This window comes from Typopeltis vanoorti, chromosome 1, assembly GCF_054136105.1.
Source record: "Typopeltis vanoorti isolate ZY-2024b chromosome 1, IOZ_Tvanoo_1.0, whole genome shotgun sequence".
In the NCBI taxonomy this organism is placed as follows: domain Eukaryota; kingdom Metazoa; phylum Arthropoda; class Arachnida; order Uropygi; family Thelyphonidae; genus Typopeltis; species Typopeltis vanoorti.
Window position 1 is genome coordinate 113,437,601 of NC_143549.1, and position 18,337 is coordinate 113,455,937.

Consider the following 18,337-nt stretch of genomic DNA (forward strand, 5'->3'; position numbering starts at 1 on the left):
CACCATTGTTGTCAACCCAACTCTGGATCCTAGTTCTCACAAGCTTCTCCAACAACTTAACCACAACACCTGACACACAGATAGGCCTATAGTTTGATGCTTGAGTTCGATCACCTCCTTTATGAAGTGGCACAATCTTGCCTTCCTTCCACTCTTTAGGAACTTGACCAAGTGCAAGACTCATATTAAAAAAATATGTCAAGGCAGGTGTCAACTCTCTGGCACATTCCTTCAGAATACGCGGTGATATATTATCAAGTCCCACAGCCTTATTTACATCTAGTCTGCTCAACTCCCCAAACACCTCTTGCTCACTTACAGTCAGTCTCTCCTCCCCATCATCAACTGCTCTTAATCTCTCCATGAAGTCACATTCACAAGATTGAAAAATCTTTATGAACTGCTCATTAAGTATCTCCACCACACATTCTGCAACAGCTGTCTTTATACCATTTCCTCCGATCAATGTCATCCTTCCATAATCATTCTTTCTTTTGCTGGCTACATATCGAAAGAACTCCCTAGCATTCTTTTTGACTTCATTAGCTAACTGCTGTTCATACCTCTCTTTAGCTACTCTCACCAACCAAGTCACCCTCCTTGCCTGGTCTTTGTAGACCTCATGAAATTGGTTACTTCTACTTCTCTTATGCTGCCTCCACAATGCCCTTTTTCTCTGTATTGCATGCTTAATCTCTTTATTCATCCATCTCACACCTACCTTATTTAACCTTCTCACCCATGGTATACATTTAGACATTGCATCTACTAAATAGTTTTTGAAAATCCCCCAAGTTGCATTGATCTCTTTTCCAGCTAACTCCTCATTCCATGCTACACCTGCAAGCTGTCTCCTGAGCTCTTCATAATCACCCCCCTTGTAGTTCCACATATACCCTTTTTTCACAGGGGTCCTTGCACTGCTGGTAACCACCCAGGTAATCACTTCATGGTCACTTTCACCAATTGGTGGATGATTTGACACATCATTGATAATTACATCCTCCGATGAGATGACCAAATCCAAGACCCGTAATCCTCATGTGCCCTCTGTTACATACTGTCTGAGGTAGTTATCCCTCAAAAACTTAAGAAACTCATTTTCTTTACTTCCAGTTGCTATCTCTTCATTCCAGTCTATATTGCCATAATTAAAATCACCCATAATGATCACCCTTTTCTTATTTGCTTGGCTTATTTGATACATTTCACTATCACCACCATCCACATTACCAGGTCTACAACAACATCCCACCAAGTATTTGATTCTATTCACCTCTATCTCACACCACACTGCCTCATCATTTGCATCATTTTACATCATAGCATCTGATTAATTCATTTTTCCAGCTCAGACTAAGTTGGAAATACCATGTACTCCCTTACAATATTTTTTATATGAATCCAAGATTCTGATCAATACAGAACAACAGAAAATATATAAGAGAATTCAGTGACCTAATTTTTGTATATCATGAGATATTTCTATCTTTAAGTTTTGAAGCTGTTGTTCTTCCTGGTGAGATTTTTTTTTTAATTTTGATTTCATTTTAGCATCCTCCTCTCTTACTGATTTGTGCTCCCAGGTATAAACAACTTCATATCCAGTTCTACTTTTGTTCTTTGGTCTACTGTGATCAGAGTTCATGTGTTTGGTTCAATTTTTATTTAAGTCCATATACATTCCTTTGTTAACTCTTTCAAACATTTTTCTTCTGTGCTACTATCTATGAATGCCCTAGGTCATTAATTTCCATATGTCGAATCAAAAATCCACTTTACAATCTTCCAATGTGTTCCACGTGTTTTCTCCAGAAATATAAAAAAAATGGAAACAATACAATCCTGAAGCACTACCTTTTCTACTGACACTTTCACTATGGCAAGTCGGGTCTGGCAGACCATGCTTTGGATACCCCTGCACACAGGATCAATTGGAAAGAAACAAAAGTAATGCACAGAAGCTTCTACAAGTCAGAGAGTTCCTGGAATCAACAGAAGCCTTAAAACATACTCCAAACCTTAACAAGTATGGCTGCATAAATCTACCAAAGATTTGGGAGACAGTCATCTTAAGACCAAATTAATATTTATTACTTTTATTTTATTTCATTTTTTCAAACTTTCTAAGACTATCATTTGGACTATTATTTCAAAACTTTGAATTTTTTTTTTTTTTTACCTAGATGGCGCCATATTAGGACTTTAGTCTTGTGTTGCACGCTGCAATTACTATTACTAGCTCCACTGTTACACCGGATTGTGGTTGTTTTGCATTTGTAACAACCTTTGTGTTGTGTGCTCTGAAGATGCTGGATATAATACCAGTGAAATATTAGCTTTTAAGTTAATAAATAGTTATTTTCTTAATCATCTGTGTTCATATCAAACCGTGAAATCTATTACAAAAAATGTCTGACGAACACATAAGCCTATCCACTTTCTACTGAAAATCTATTTTCTGAGTTAGCCAGTTATTTATGGAGTTACTGAGATGCAGTTGTTTGATTATTTGAATAATGTATTTCAGTATTCTTATCTCTATTAATTAATAGATGAAGAATGTTGGTAGACAGAGAGCTGAAATTCAGAAGGTACATTGCAAAGGTGTCCAAAGATAGCTCACATGATTACTTGGTTATTACAGAACACACTAACATGCAGATGTTAGTGTGTTACCACTACGATGGTGGGTACCTTGTGGAACGTTGCCTATGATGACAGAGCTTGTGGGTTATAAAAGTTGGTTGATAGGTGGAAAAGAATGGATATAACAGAAACATTAAAGTTACTAAAAGGGTTTTATAGGATTAATGCACAGGAAATATTTTAGCAACGGACTAGAGGTGGAAGAACAAGAGGTCATCCCTAGAAATTGAGTAAGAGTGTGGTTAACAAAGGTGCAAGGACTAGATTTTTAGGCTAGAGAGAGAGAGAGAGAGAGAGAGAGAGAGAGAGGTGAGTGAGTGGAATGCCTGAGTCTTGAGTGCTTCATCTGTCATTGAATTCAAGGGGAGGTAAGAGATGGCATGTGGGGGGTGAATTTTTAACAACCAACTTGCACCATTTTTCAATTTACGCAGAAACCTTCAGAATGAATTAACACGTAAGTTGAGTAATTACTGTATATTATAATACTTTGTCTTGAACACATTGTTAGTGCACTTGCCTGAATTCCAGACATACATTCTACTAATGCATCATTCTCCATGCAAAAGTCTCGTTCCCACTTTTTTTTTTTAATATAAATTCTAATTATGAAAGACTAAAAAAACATAATATAGTACATTTAGTACCATGGATGGGCTAAGGATCAGATAAACTGGGAACCCTGCTCTATAAATCAAGCTACTTGACTTTCAATAAGCAGGTGGTCTCATACCAAATAACCTGAAGACTTCCACAAACAACAATGCTATTGTGGGATTTGACCCCATATCTGGAAAGCAGGTATGCTATCCACTAAACTAGTCAGGCTAGCAGCAACTTCACTCTTCCACTGCTTATTACTTATGCAAAAATTGTCCTATATCTATTTGACAAGTTCCTCCGACCAATATATTATCCCTTCTATCTGACAAATTAAGAAGAGCACATTTCTCCAATTCATCCTTATACTCAACACTCCACAGTTCCAAGATCTTTATTACCTAGCTAGTCAGATAACCGATATTTGAACATAAATCCAGATTTGGCCTGATTGGTGCCTCATACAGCAGCACTATCACTCATCTTCCTATTCCCTATATGTCAGGCATTGAGATAATATTTAACAACTTTTGCAAAATGTCCTCCTGAATATCAACTTCCCATCCACCAGTATCCCCAAATCCCTTACCTCCTACAGCAAAGTTCTTCCAATACAAATATGCCTCATATTTGTTTATATTCTGCTTCTGATCAAAATTCAAATTCTTTGTAAACTTCATCAGCAAACAGCAGCAACAGCCCAAGGATAGAAATATAACAATGTTACAAGGTACCCTGTCACATTTCACTTTCAAGACAATACTTTCCCCCAAATATAACTCATTAGCTTCTGTCAGTCAACTATCCCTATCATCAAGCTATCAACTGACTATCTCCATTCTGCTCGATTTCAACAGTATTGTGTGTGGTGTTATTCTATCAAATACCTTTGAAAAATCTAGAAAATTTTAACATTACATAAACATGTTCCTGACCAACCCCATTAGAAAATGTAACTGAAGCTTCCCATAATAAACTCATGCTACTCTCTTGAAAGATGCCTGTTCTCATCAATCCAATTCGGTATTCAATCTCCAACCAACTTCTCTAATACACTCACGATAATACTGAACACAAACTGTCCTAGAGCTTGCCACCATTGTCTTTGATTCTTCCTAATGCAGAGGATTCTTCCTAACAAACCTATGCTGACCTTCATAGACACAAATATGTTCAACATATTGGCCTATAATTTATAGTGTCAGCTTTATCATCCTCTTTTTGAAGTAGAACAATTTTACTATGCTTCCTGTGAAAGACCAGGAGGCACACTGAGGATAATTTGTGAAACAGGTATGAGATTTGTGTTGATCGTCTAAATAAGAGTTGGAGGAGGACTAATGCCAAGATATCTGCCTTATGTTGCCACTGTTCCATCAGTATTGGGATACCACTCTCCTATTAAGGGCGATCTGACAGCCAATCACCTATCCAATTCACTAGTCTCTTATCCAATCCCATCCATTCCAATTTAGTTACCAGTGTGTCTGTGGCAATTTATCGAAGCCAAAAGTTTTGCTTAACTGTCATTACAGGGGACAAGAAAGCTCAACTGTCATTTGAGTGCAAGGCAAGCTTAATGCATTTTTGATCTTATAAAGTATACTTTAAATTTGTTGATTTAATGAGAATCTTCTTCTTCTTCTTCTGCAGCTTCTCCCACTTAAGTGGGGTCACTGTTTGTAATGAGTCTCCTCCACACCTTCCTGTCTTGGGCTGTCACCACATCCAAGTTCTTCATCTTCAAGTCCTCTTCTACCAGCTCCCTCCATCTCTTCTTTGGCTGCCCACGCTTCTGCCTTCCTTGCACATCCATCTGCATGACCCTTCTTCCCACATATTCATCCTCCCTCCTCATCACATGACCAAACCATCTCAACCTTGCCTCCTGTATTTTTGCTCCTAAGTTCGTAACTTTCACTGTTCCCCTGACATAGTCATTTCTCAGACGATCCTTTCTGGTCACACCGCACATCCACCTAAGCATTCTCATCTCTGCTACTTCCATCCTGCTGATGTTATTTTTCCTCAGGGCTACAGTTTCTATAGCATATGTCATAGCTGGCCTCACTACTGTCCTATAAATTTTGCCTTTCAGATTGATCGGCACCCTCTTATTCCATAACACTCCAGCCATCTCCCTCCAGTTCCTCCAACCCACTTGTATCCTGCATCCCACTTCCTTCTCAGCTCCTCCATCTTCTTCCACTGTTGAACATAAGTATCTAAAGTCTCTCACCTTCCTGATGACATTTCCTTCCAGCTCCAGATCTGTCTCCTGGCCACCGCCGACTGCGCAACACATATACTCTGTCTTACTTCTGCTAAGTCTCATACCTCTCTCTTCCAGTACTTTTCTCCATCTTTCCAGTTTAGTTCCCGCTTCTTCTCTTGAATCTACACATAACAAGATGTCATCTGCATACAACATTGTCCAAGGTGCATCTTCTCTCACCTACTCTGTTACCACCTCCATCACAATATTAAACAGAAACGGACTTAATGCTGACCCTTGATGCAAGCCAACTGTTACTTGAAAACTTTCTGACTGTCCCAAACAGGTCCGAACACTTGTCTTCACATTTCTGTACATTTCCCGCACCAACCTGACATATTTCTCCGGCACCTTCTTCTCCCTCAGACACCTCCAGACTTCTTGCCTTGGCACTCTATCATATGCTTCCTCCAGATCAATAAATACCAGATGTAGCTCCCTTTGTTTCTCTCGATATTTTTCCATCATCTGCCGTAACCCAAAGATAGCATCTGTTGTTGATCTACCAGGCATGAATCCAAATTGTTCCTTTGCAATCTCCACCTCCTTCCTCAATCTACCATCAAGAACCCTTTCTAGGATCTTCATTGTGTGGGACATCAACTTTATTCCTCTGTAATTTTTACAGTCTTGTGCATCCCCTTTACCCTTGTAGATGGGGACAAGAGTACTCTTCCTCCATTCCTCGGGTATATTTTCCTGTTGGCAAACTTTCATGAACAGGTCCCACAGCAGGTCAATTCCCTCTTCCCCCAGTGCCTTCCATGCCTCCACTGGAATTCTATCGAGGCCCACCGATTTTCCATTCCTCATCCTCTTCATGGCCTCCGTCACTTCCACTCTACTGATGTTCTGCACCATCCCCTCAGAAGGCTGCCCATCTCCTCTGAGAGTCCTTGCATTTTCCTCATTCAAAAGTCCCTCAAAGTATATTTTCCATCTGTTTCTTATGTCCACATCCCTCCATAATACTCTTCCTTCAGCATCTTTGATCTGCCTCACATGTAAGATGTCCTTTGCTGCTTTATTTCTACATTTCGCTAGTTGGTAAATGTAGAAATTAATGAGAATATACTACAATTTTAGCCTGGATTACTTTGGCGCATTTGTTGGCATAAGGATAAGGATTTGTAGATAAGGATTGAGGATTCTAAGCAGAATCCTCAATCCTTATTGGTCATCCTAATCAGCACTATTATATTACCATCCAATATGAGGTTGAGACTGGCTAAGAGAAAGATGATCTGCAGAAAAATAAATGCATGAGGTTATGGTCAATGTTGCCAAGAGGAGAGCTAACGTTAAGTAGTTTATTTTGAGGGAGAGCTTCTTAAGAAAAGGTCCAAGGTGCTGAGAGAATGGTGAGGATTATCTGGAATTCTGGTAAGTAGACTAACAATTTGATTAGCCTAACAATTATATTATTACTAACCACAAAGAATTCAGCTTCTAACATAGAATAAAAGCCAAAAGGCTATTTTTCTGGCAACATTAATAATAATGAATGGGGGATACAAATCCTTTGATGTTTATCTGTCAGTAAGCAAAACTCTAAGAACTAGGACTAAGATCTATGAGTTTCATACCGAAAAACTATCGGCAAATCCAAGTGTAAGTAACCACTTGGTAGTACAACACCAAGGCAACTCATATCAAAGGTGGAGCAAGCTCCCTCACTATCCTTGATATTTTCTCATAATGTAAAAACACCGACCCTAGGGGATGTAATACTGTAATTACATTATGAGGAGAGGTCACTACCCAGACCGGTTTCAACCTTTTCTGAGGTCTTATCAGTGAGTAGGTAGACCTGGAAAATAATATCAAGGATGGTGAGGGAGCTTGCTCTACCTTTGATACAAGTTGCCTTGGTGTTGTACTACCAAGTGGTTACTTACACTTGGATTTGCCGATAGTTTTTTGGTATGAAACTCATAGATCTTAGTCCTAGTTCTTAGAGTTTCGCTTACTGGCAGATAAACATCAAAGGATATGTATCCCCTTCATTATTATTAAGGTTGCCAGAAAAATAGCCTTTTGGCTTTTATTCTATGTTATAATATACAGACACACCTTTATGGCATTCGTATAGTGAAGGTATGCAAGTTCTTTTCACTTAAACCTTGTTATCTTCCAGGTCTACCTACTCACTGATGAGACCTCAAAAAAGGTTGAAACCAGTCTGGGTAGTGACCTCTCCTCATAATGTAATTACAGTATTACATCCCCTAGGGTCGGTGTTTTTACATTATGAGAAAATATCAAGGATAGTGAGGGAGCTTGCTCCACCTTTGATATGAGTTGCCTTGGTGTTGTACTACCAAGTGGTTACTTACACTTGGATTTGCCGATAGTTTTTCGGTATGAAACTCATAGATCTTAGTCCTAGTTCTTAGAGTTTTGCTTACTGACAGATAAACATCAAAGGATTTGTATCCCCTTCATTAATTCAGCTTCTATTCCGACGTGGTTCTGTGAAGTTATACAAGGAGCCGATTAGAGTTGTGGATGTTGAAATCTCCAAGGGAGCATGTTTGGATGCTTACACTTTGTGTGATAAACTTTCAAAGATTAGATAATCAAAAGGATCAGCATAATCATCAGAATTAGGAGAACAGTAAAGGCAACAAAATGAGACAAGGAAAACAGATTACCTAAATTTAAGAGCTTCTAGGTCTGATAATCTTTAGCATGGGATATCAGACCTGACAAAAGCATATGTTCTCTCTTCTTGTGGAAGGCATGATGTACTGTGGACATTTCAGGTCAGTTGAGAGGATACCAAATGAGATTCAGTGATGAATAACAGATTGAGTTTGAATGTCTTAGAGAAGTAGCACACATCACTGATGTTAGTATTAAGACCATGATGGTGAAGTATGTGTGAAAGTTCTCCCCTCCCATGGAATTTTGTGGGATTTGGGAATATATTTTTATTTATTCACTGTAATTTTTTTGTTGTTGTACTTTTGAAATTTTTGTGACAATTTTTTTTAACGACAGTAACACCATAATTTTTTATGCTGTCATTCATGTTATTGGTATATTAGGATAATTTATAGATGAGAGGCAAAAGGCTTGTGTCCACACTCACACGCAGAGAATGTCCAGACTCCAATCCAATCGCAGCCTCAACAAAGTCCTCTGCAAGTTGCTATAATTGGACTCCCAGGCACAACGTGGCAAACTAAGCAGCAGGATTATTTGCCAGCTAGAGCCTCCACAGCTCAGTCGGTATAGACAAACCCTTTGGTCGGAAAGACCTGGGTTTGATTCCCGTCCATGACATGAGGAACCTTTATCTGGTCTCTTTCAACTAAAAGTGAGTTAGCCAGTCTCCAATGGAGGTAGAGGGTTTTTCACCCAGAAACTCGGATTTTTTGCCCCTTAGAACAGGCAAATCTAAGGGATGTGAACACACATAAAATACATATATACTTTATCCCTCATTAGGAGGGCTCAACCAATCCTAGGGGACAGTGGAGAATCCCATATGAATAAATAAATAAATCTGCCAGCTTATCAGGAAGCTTCCTGAAGTGTTACCAACAGGCAAGTCTGCTAGGTCCTATGTCTTGTGGCTGGCCTTCAGAAACTGTTTTACTTCTGTACCTTTGAAATCAGGAGGTGTTTGCTTTCTAGATGAATAACGTGGCAATCATATCCAGCAAGACCACAACCACCTACAATGAATATAAGAAGAAAGGGAAGGAAGAGAGGCTGGACACCTTACTCTAGGGACAAAACATGGCAACAGCCACTTCACAACTGTGAAACACCACCTTGCTTATTGGAGGCATGAAGTGGCTGTTTCCATGTCTCTAGAGTAATGTCTCATGGCTTTGTTGGGTATGCTCTTCACACTACAATTATTCATCTAGGAAGCCAGCACCTCCTCCATTCAAGGATCATCTACACACCCAGAGGTCTGGATGGCATTTTCTCCAACTAGGAAAAGTATGATTTAAAGACAATGAAGGTATGATTTTAAGTCTTCATTAGAAACCTGTTTGTGGAAACAGGCCATACTACAAGAAAGTGAGGTTCATTAACTTGGCTGGGAAAGGTTATATATTACATATCACCAGGTCATTAGCAGCATAACTAAGAACATTACTGTTATTCATCACAAGACCTACATGGAATTATAAGTTCATCAAAGGAGCACCATTCTAACCATTGAGACATCCCTTTCATGGTATAAACAACACCATGAGAAAATAATATAATTAATTTATTGACTTTAATTTTTTCTACAAGCACAAATTACTTAACTAAATCACTGTAGAAACAATTCAAATTGAAACTTGAAAAAACTAATGTTGGCCTGGATGGCCGAGTGGTTAGCATATCCGCTCTCCAGCCAAAAGGCTGCGGGTTCGAATCCCACCATGAGCATGGATGTTTGTGATTGTCTGTGAAAATACTAGTGGTGGTGGTGGTGGTTGGCAGTAGATAGTGTTGGTGTAGTTACAGTTCGATGTAGTTGGTGGAGGCGGAGAGCTGTAGAGTAGTGCCCTCCCTCAATGAGTCCTTGGACCCCCTGGAGGTGTCACATATTATTATTATTAATGTCCTAACAACATGCCCTCCACAGACCAGATAACCATAAAGTTAATTTGGAGAAGTCAGGCTTTTGGTCTCAAAATGTCTCCCAGATCTTTGGCAAATCAATACTGCCATACTTATTGAAATCAGGGAAGTGCTTCATAGATGATACTGATTCCAAATATATCCTCTGAGACTTATAGCGACTTCCATTTCTTCTTTCATTTAATTCTGGATGAAGGAGCATCCAGAGCAATGTCTACCATTCCCAACTTACTACAGATTATGGATATACTTTCTGTGTTCTTCAAGGCAGATGTTAATCAACCTATCAGTCTGTCAGAAGTAGGCTAAATTGCAAGCATTAGGAATTTTATACAATCTAGGATGTGCAAAAGGATGAAGTTGATCCTTAGGATAATATATAAAAGTAGCTAATAATGAATGGCTTGAAAGTGGCATGGAGATTATATCTGTAATTTGTACTCTGAAGATGCTGGGTAGAAAATCAGCAAAATATTAATAAGTTCAATAAATGAGTTTTTTGTTGTTTTTTCCCTCTTAGTGTTGTTTATACCATGAAGCAATGTTATGAATAGCCACTAAGCCTTTCTAAACATATGCAACATTCTGGACTGGCATTAAGAGAACCTAATATGGGTCATGTTCTAGTTATTCCAACTAAATGCTTCATATATAAACATTGTTCTTAACTAAGAAAATATTTATAAAACATCCACAAAAAGGCTTGCGGTTTTAATGAATGGAATACAGATATCCGTACTCCTAATAATACGGATATGGATACTGAAATCTTCAGTATCTGAATGTTTCTATTTCTATAAGTTCCATCCAGTATTAACTGACTTTCAAGCTGACATATTCAAGAGATTAAGGTGACTAGGGTACTGTATAATTTGCAACAATGTTATGTAACCTTCAAAATAAAAAAAGACAAAAATAAAATTCTTATCACTATTTGTGTTTCTAGATATGTGAAATCAGAAAAACCAAAACTGGAAGAAACCCAAATGAAACCTATTTATTCTAAAAATGAAGAGAAATATTTAGTAATTAAAATATATATTTAAAAAAATAACTACAATAAGCTCTGCAGAGCCATCCTGTAAACAAACAGCTATATAAAACTCTAATCATGAAAATTTTAAATTTAATGCTTGGTTTCATCTATCGATGCGGAAGTGAATTAAACTTGAAAAATAGAGTTCATTCAACATAAAAAATGCAAAAACAAACTCACTGTTATTATTCTGATGACTTAAATTGTCTTCATCAGGGAAATCACTACTGTCACATTCTAAGATGCCACTTCCATCCCAAAGTGATCCCAAGTAAGTACTTTATATTTCTGAAATCTTTAAATATGATTTAACTTTAATAATTAAGAACTCCATTTAGCCTTTATTAACTGTAGCAATCTTTCCTTATTTAAGTGATGACATTAATTTTTTTTTCTAGCTTTTATCAGTTCTTTTGTTTATATCTCTTAGACTTTTATAAGTGAAACTCAAGAAATACTCAGAGCAGATGTATATCAATCATATCATCTAAATAAATCAAATTTTGAATAAACAACATTGTTAATTTATGATCCCTATACCCAACCCTCACTGAAATATTCCACCATTGAAATAAGTTTTAATAAAGCAGATAAAGATCACTATGAGAGAACACACAATTAGGATATGGTAAGTATGCTCCAAATTTATCTTCAGATTCTAATGGTGATAGAAAATTAAAAGCTACAGGAAGATCAAAGAGAAGTTGGAAGAATGATATTAAAGAGATGAGTGGAAATGAGTGGCAGAAAAGTTCAAGATATGGAAGAGTGGAGAAATTTAGGGAGGCCTTTGCCTAGCAGTAGACAGAAAAATGGCTGGTGAACTAAAAAGAGGAAGAATAGTAAATTCTATATTTATCAGCAATTTTCATATCACAGATTAACAAAGATATAACTGCATTCCAATGCAATCCTAAAGTTCTTTCTCTAATGCCTTATAAAACCCAAACATTTGAATCTAAGCGAGTTACTAGAACTAGGTACCATTCAGTAAACTCTCCTCTCAAGTTTGTTAAAATAAATCACATATATTTATCTTTAATGTAAATAACAAAGCTTTAATTCACTAACATTAAGGAAATGAAGAAATTTAATATATATTTAACTAGGTACCATTTGGTAAACTCCCCTCTCAAGTTTGTTACAAAATAAATCAAATATATTTATCTTTAATGTAAATAACAAAGCTTTAATTCACTAACATCAAGGAAATGAAGAAATTTAATATATTACACATTTCTCAAAAATATATTAGAAGAGAAAAGTAGGAATCTGTTAATATGGACAGAAAACTGTCTGTGAATATAAGACAGAGAGAGAGAATGTCCATGAGATAGTGATTAAATCTGAAAGAGGATTACAAGTCAGAGAAACTTATTTCTGGCAGCAGCTTTAAAACATTTTCCAAACCTCAACAAAGTATGGCTGCATCAATTTGCCAAAAATATGGGAGAGAGAATCATTTTAAGGTCAAATTAATACTGTAAACCTCTCTTTATTATTATTATTATTATTATTCAGGCCTCCATGGAGTCAAAAGACTCATCGTGGGAGGTCCTTCCTAAGAACATAAAGTCTGTCAAGACTCATTGAGGGAGGTCCCCCCCCCCTAAGAAACACGAAGTCTATCATACCACTCTTTAAACTCATTGACCGTTCTTGCTCTCACCACTCCATCAGGCAATGCATTCCACAGTTCAACCACTCTCCACGCAAAGAAACCACTCCTTACCCTCTTGCTCACAGTTTCCTTTCATAACTTCCAGGGAATGGCCTGTTGTCATCACTCCTTCCTGCTGTTCAACCAAGCGAAAGAATCCCCAGTGTCAACCCTGTAACCACCTCTCAACAGTTTAAAAGTCTCAATGCCATCTGTTGTTATCCAACAACAAATGGCACCATTTAGGACTTTAATTCTTTGTGCTGTCTGTTACAATTTTAACTTGTTCTCACTGTTAACTAATTATTGCTGTTTGAATACTGTGACAAACTGTGTGGTCTGAAGATGCTATGTATAAAACGAGCAAATAACAGCTATTAAGTAAATTAATATACAGTCATTCCTTGACTTACGTCCGTTCGAAGATACGTCCATGATTCCATAAAGGAATAAATAATATTTTCAACTATACTTTCAAACAAGATGCAAGCATAAAATAAAAAAAAAAGGTTTATATTTATCAACAATGTATCATGCACAGTAGCAACAATGCATTCAGCGGCAACCTCCCTTGGCAGTCTGCACATGTCCTCAACAGTTCCTCTGTTGATTTTGTGTTCGAGAAATACATTTGTGTATTTATCATTAAATATTTTGCAATATTTTGTGCAACATGGCCCCTACACGCCCAATTAAAAACCTAGTGATGAATCACAGAAAAAGAGGAGAGCAATTGATCTTGAAACAAAGTTGCCATTTATATAGTAACATGAAGCTGGTAAGCCAGTCAGTGTGATTGCATGACTTCAGATGGTCTCATTCTACAGTGATGACCATTTTGAAAAATAAGGATAAAATCATAGAGGCTGTGAAAGGATCTGCTTCCATTAAATTGACAATAGTGATGAGGCAATGACAAGGTCCTATCGGTGATATGGAAAAGCTACTTGCATCATGGATAGAAGACCCGAACCAAAAGCGCATGTCCCTTAGCACCATGACCATAACCGCTAAGGCACTAAGTCTCTTCAACATGTTGAAGGAGAAAGCAGGGTCTGATTATGGCTATGAATTTAACGTTTCTTCTGGTTGGTTTATGAGATTCAAACAGCGTTTTGCGCTGAATAACATGAAAATGTATGGTGAATCTGCAAGCGCAGATGAGAAAGTTGTGGAGAAATTGGATAAAATTATTAGGAAAATTATTTGCCCTAGCAAATATTTAATATGGATGAGACATGCTTGTGTTGGGGGAAAAAAAAATGCCCGAGCAGACATTCATCTACAAAAAAGCTAAAATCTATGTCTGGTTTCAAAGTCCTTGAAGACTGTATTACGATTCTGTTAGGGGGTAATGTGGCTGGATATAAACTGAAATCGTTTGTGATATGGCACAGTGAGAATCCACGAGCCTTCAAAAACATTAGGAAGCATACTCTTCCAGTTCATTATCAGAGCAATAAGAAGTCGTGGATGACTCAAACATTGTTTGATGCCTTAATGCAACTGTTATGCAAGTGAAATGGAAAGTTATTGTGTGTAAAAAAAAAAAAGTGGAATTTAAAATTTTATTAATTCTAGATAATGCTCCAGGTCATCCTTCTCACATTGGTGATCTTCACCCCAAGTTCAGGGTCATGTTTTTCCCTCCAAACACTACTTCATTGATCCAACCAATGGATCAGTAGATTCTTTCAGTGTTTAAGGCTTATTATCTACAAAGAAGTTTTCACAAGCCATTTCTGCCACTGAAAGAAATGATTACTCTTATGCAATTCTAGAAAGCATTCAATATTTATCATTCTATTAAAAATATTGCTGTGGCTTGGGACAAAGTGACCTCTCAATGTATGAATGGCATATGAAAAAAGACATTAAAAAAGTTTGTGCATGATTTTGGAAGTTTTTAAAAAAAAAATGAAGACCTTTGTAAATTGAGTGAAGAAATAGTGAGCCTAGCAAACAATCTGAATCTCGAAATGAATGATGACAACATAGTTCAACTCATAGAAAGCGCCCCTGAAGAGTTGATCAACGAAGAATTGGTCGAACTGGAGGAAAAATGTGTTGCAGAAGAGGAATAAGAGAAATAAGAAAAGCATATTGCATGTTTACATCAAAAAAAAAAAAAGTTACACCAGAAGAGCCGCAGCCACCTGGTCCTTCACATAGGGAAGGTAATGAAGATATGCGATTGTGAAGGAAGATTTATGCGATTATTCTCCTGTTTTATAGTTGCAGTAATGCTCAGTACAGTTTTATAAAGTTTAAAAATTAAAATGACAATATACTTATTATGGTCAAGTCCCTAATCCCTTTAACTCTGTTGATTTAATGTATCAACTTAAGTCCAACCGACTTACGTCCTGCCAGATGAAACGGAGCCGGGACGTAAGTCGAGGGAGGACTGTATTAGTTATGTTCTTATTTCTGTCTTATGTTGTGAATTAAACCGGTAAGTTTTAAGATGAACAGCACATAAGCCTTTGTGCAATCCAAAGAAATATCAAAAAAATATGATTTACTAGATGGATAAAATAAAACAAATCTAAAGTTGCTTATCCATTTTGCAAAGTGCAGTAAATTGACACAAGTGCATATGATAGGACAACCCCTCCTAACCCAACAGTAAGATCTCAGTTGAATTTCAACTTAAGCAATGAATCATGTATAACAATGACAATTTCCTTCAATTTATCAAAAAAACATATCAAACAATGTGCACTTCAAAGACAGAAAATAAATATAAAGCATACCAACTATGAAACTGCTTTACTGTTTTTTTTTTTTTTTTGGTTAGCAAGAGAAGAGACTAGTAATGAATTCATATTGTCAAATATATTATTCTTCGAAATTTGCTTCTTTCATTAATTTTTAAGCTGTTTTTGATAAGATTAAACTAAATGTGCAAAATAAAACTAATGAAATAACTGGCTTTATGAAACTGATGATTGAATGACATGGCTAACTGACTTTTATTCAATCTTTCTGTTGAACCCAATCCTATAATGCAGTTTTAGAATTATCTATAAATGATCTCTACCTCCAAAGCCAATATCATGAGAACAAAATTTCTTGTTGTCAAAGACAATATATATATATATTTATTTATTTATTTATTTATACGCCAAGTCCTTCGGAATTGGTGTATAAATATTTATATGAATCAAAAAATTTGTCAAGGCGAATACATACTGAGTGTATTGTGTACTTTACAATTCGAACAGTATTTAAATTCGGAATTAAGACTTCAGTATAGCCGGTATAGTACATATTTTAAACGAAGTAGATTTTCTGGTGAACATTTTTGCTATAACCACTTCTTTCGACATAAATCTGATATGAAATGATAACTCTCTCTCGCTCTCTCTCTCACACACGATTAAAACACGTGAATATACAATGCTAATTTGACGGATTTGATAATATATAATGGCAATTCTCTATACTCAGCTAAATACTAAATAAATGAAAATTTACTCGTGTTCGCATAAGGGACCGTGCAACGTGCTACTGTCAATCGATATTTGAATTCTCGCTGCTTACTTTTAAAATGATGATTAGCTTTTTCCTTGAATTCTTCGGCTTCTTTCTTGGCATCATCCGATACATTTATATTAATTATGCTGATATTGTTCGAGTCAGAAGTATGAAGTGTTGATTTGCTTTCCACATTAAGCTTCATATCGGCATCTACACAGCTAAGTTTGTTTTCTACACTAGCAGAACTAACAGACGCCATTTTTATTTTTATGAAGTATTTACATTATTCTCGCACAGTTTCGTAAATTATATCTATTAATCATTATTCCATATTATTAAAAATTAATCACGAACTGATTGTATGGCAGCTGCTAAACATTCAAAATATTTTATATTCCAAAATACTGTTCAAAACTTGTTCTAATTATAAATGTTTCTGGTTGGCAAGCGATCACAAAATAAATACACAAACACTACTTATATTAACTCCTATTTTACTGGAAAAATTAAAACGGGAAACTGAAAGAATTTGGAATAGCATGAATACACAAAATGGGATTAATTAGTTGATAATTTCATACAACTGATACATTTCGAACACATCGATGATCTTCCAATAAGCATCGACTCGTATAGATAAGTATACAAAATCAGTTTATGCTGTGTTCTTACAACCACAGAGACTTGAACTTATCTTCTTAGACTACTTTTATGAAAAAAGTTTCGGGGGTGGGGGGGGCGGATAACCATTGGAGTTTTACATTTCGGTTCGTGAGCAGTTATAGATTTAAAAAAAGACATTCAATACTGATCTAGAAATTTGGGGAAATGCGACGTGCTACAATATGAAATCCGAGAAATAAGATGTACTATCTCTTCGTAGTTAACTAAATAAACCTGTGGTGTGAGCAGCTGAATGATGAGTTTATTATAGTAACGAGTCTTGCATTCCTGATTGACGGTACAGCATGGCAGGCATTATAATGAAGCAAGAAATTATAGCGACATAACAGTTACACTTCGAAAAATAATGATAAACAGATCTGGGATTGCAGCTGTCATAAATTGAAATTACATTGAAATATATTGAGAAAATCCGACAAAATCCAGGAAGAGATAATTGTTATAATTCGTTCCCTAACATTAAAGTCGCCCTATCTCGGTCACTTTTGGCGAAACGCTTTGTGTTAAAAGAACTCGATTAGAGTCCCATCCACAATGGAAGCTCAGTTTCGATTTCCTGATTGCATTCCGCAATCAAGAAATTCGGCTAGGTTAAAACATTCCAATTACATACAAAGTATACGAATGGAGCTAACATTCAAAATCTATGGTTAAGAAATCCGAGGATACTTGAAAGATCGTTTTAATTTTTTTTTTTTTTTTTTTTTGGTATTCTCTCTCTCTCTCTCTCTCCCTCTTTCCCCAAAAGGGGGTTGGCTAAAGTCTTATAGCCATACATAACATCCGGAAGACTAGTAAACACTCAATCTCCATTCTTCAAGCACTTACTGATAGTAATTCCAAACTATCAATAAATTAAAGCTCTTCAGAGGAGAGCACGCCAGACAACTACCATTATCTCGAGATCCTAAACATAACATTAGTAGTATTGTTTGTAATAATGTGAAAGCCTGTTCTATAGATGACTTGGGTAAAATCCTGAGTATACAGGAAAATCCATACTTGCCATGACAAAGATTGATTAACTTAGGAAAGATTAATCATATTAGCTTAAAGGTGAAATAATAGCGATAACGATATACACAATTCATTAAAGCTTCAATTAATCTTCAAACAATATAACAATTTGGGCAGTCTCAAAACAGAAATTCAGAATGAATTATTTATTTAAATTTAAATCCACTAACGCATTTTATTGTCATGTAGGGAGCAAGCGAGGTTATTTAGCCATATCTAATTTTTGAAGGCTGAAGAGGTAGTTCAATCTTCACCGGTAGCCAATCAGAGATAGCTGACCAACACTATCACTAATTATAAACGGCATCTGGTAAAGAGATGGCAAACACTGATACAATCT

General features: G+C 36.5%; 1 protein-coding gene across 1 annotated transcript in view; it reads right to left on the reverse strand.

Moving 5' to 3' along the window:
- Positions 1 to 17,171, reverse strand: part of PpD3 (protein phosphatase D3) — a 258,573-nt gene extending 241,402 nt beyond the window's left edge. The window contains exon 1 of the mRNA XM_090392850.1: positions 16,360 to 17,171. Coding sequence (XP_090248976.1) covers positions 16,360 to 16,555 — 196 coding nt within the window. The 5' untranslated portion in view covers positions 16,556 to 17,171. The remainder of the gene's footprint in view (positions 1 to 16,359) is intronic.
- Positions 17,172 to 18,337: the final 1,166 nt, after the last annotated feature.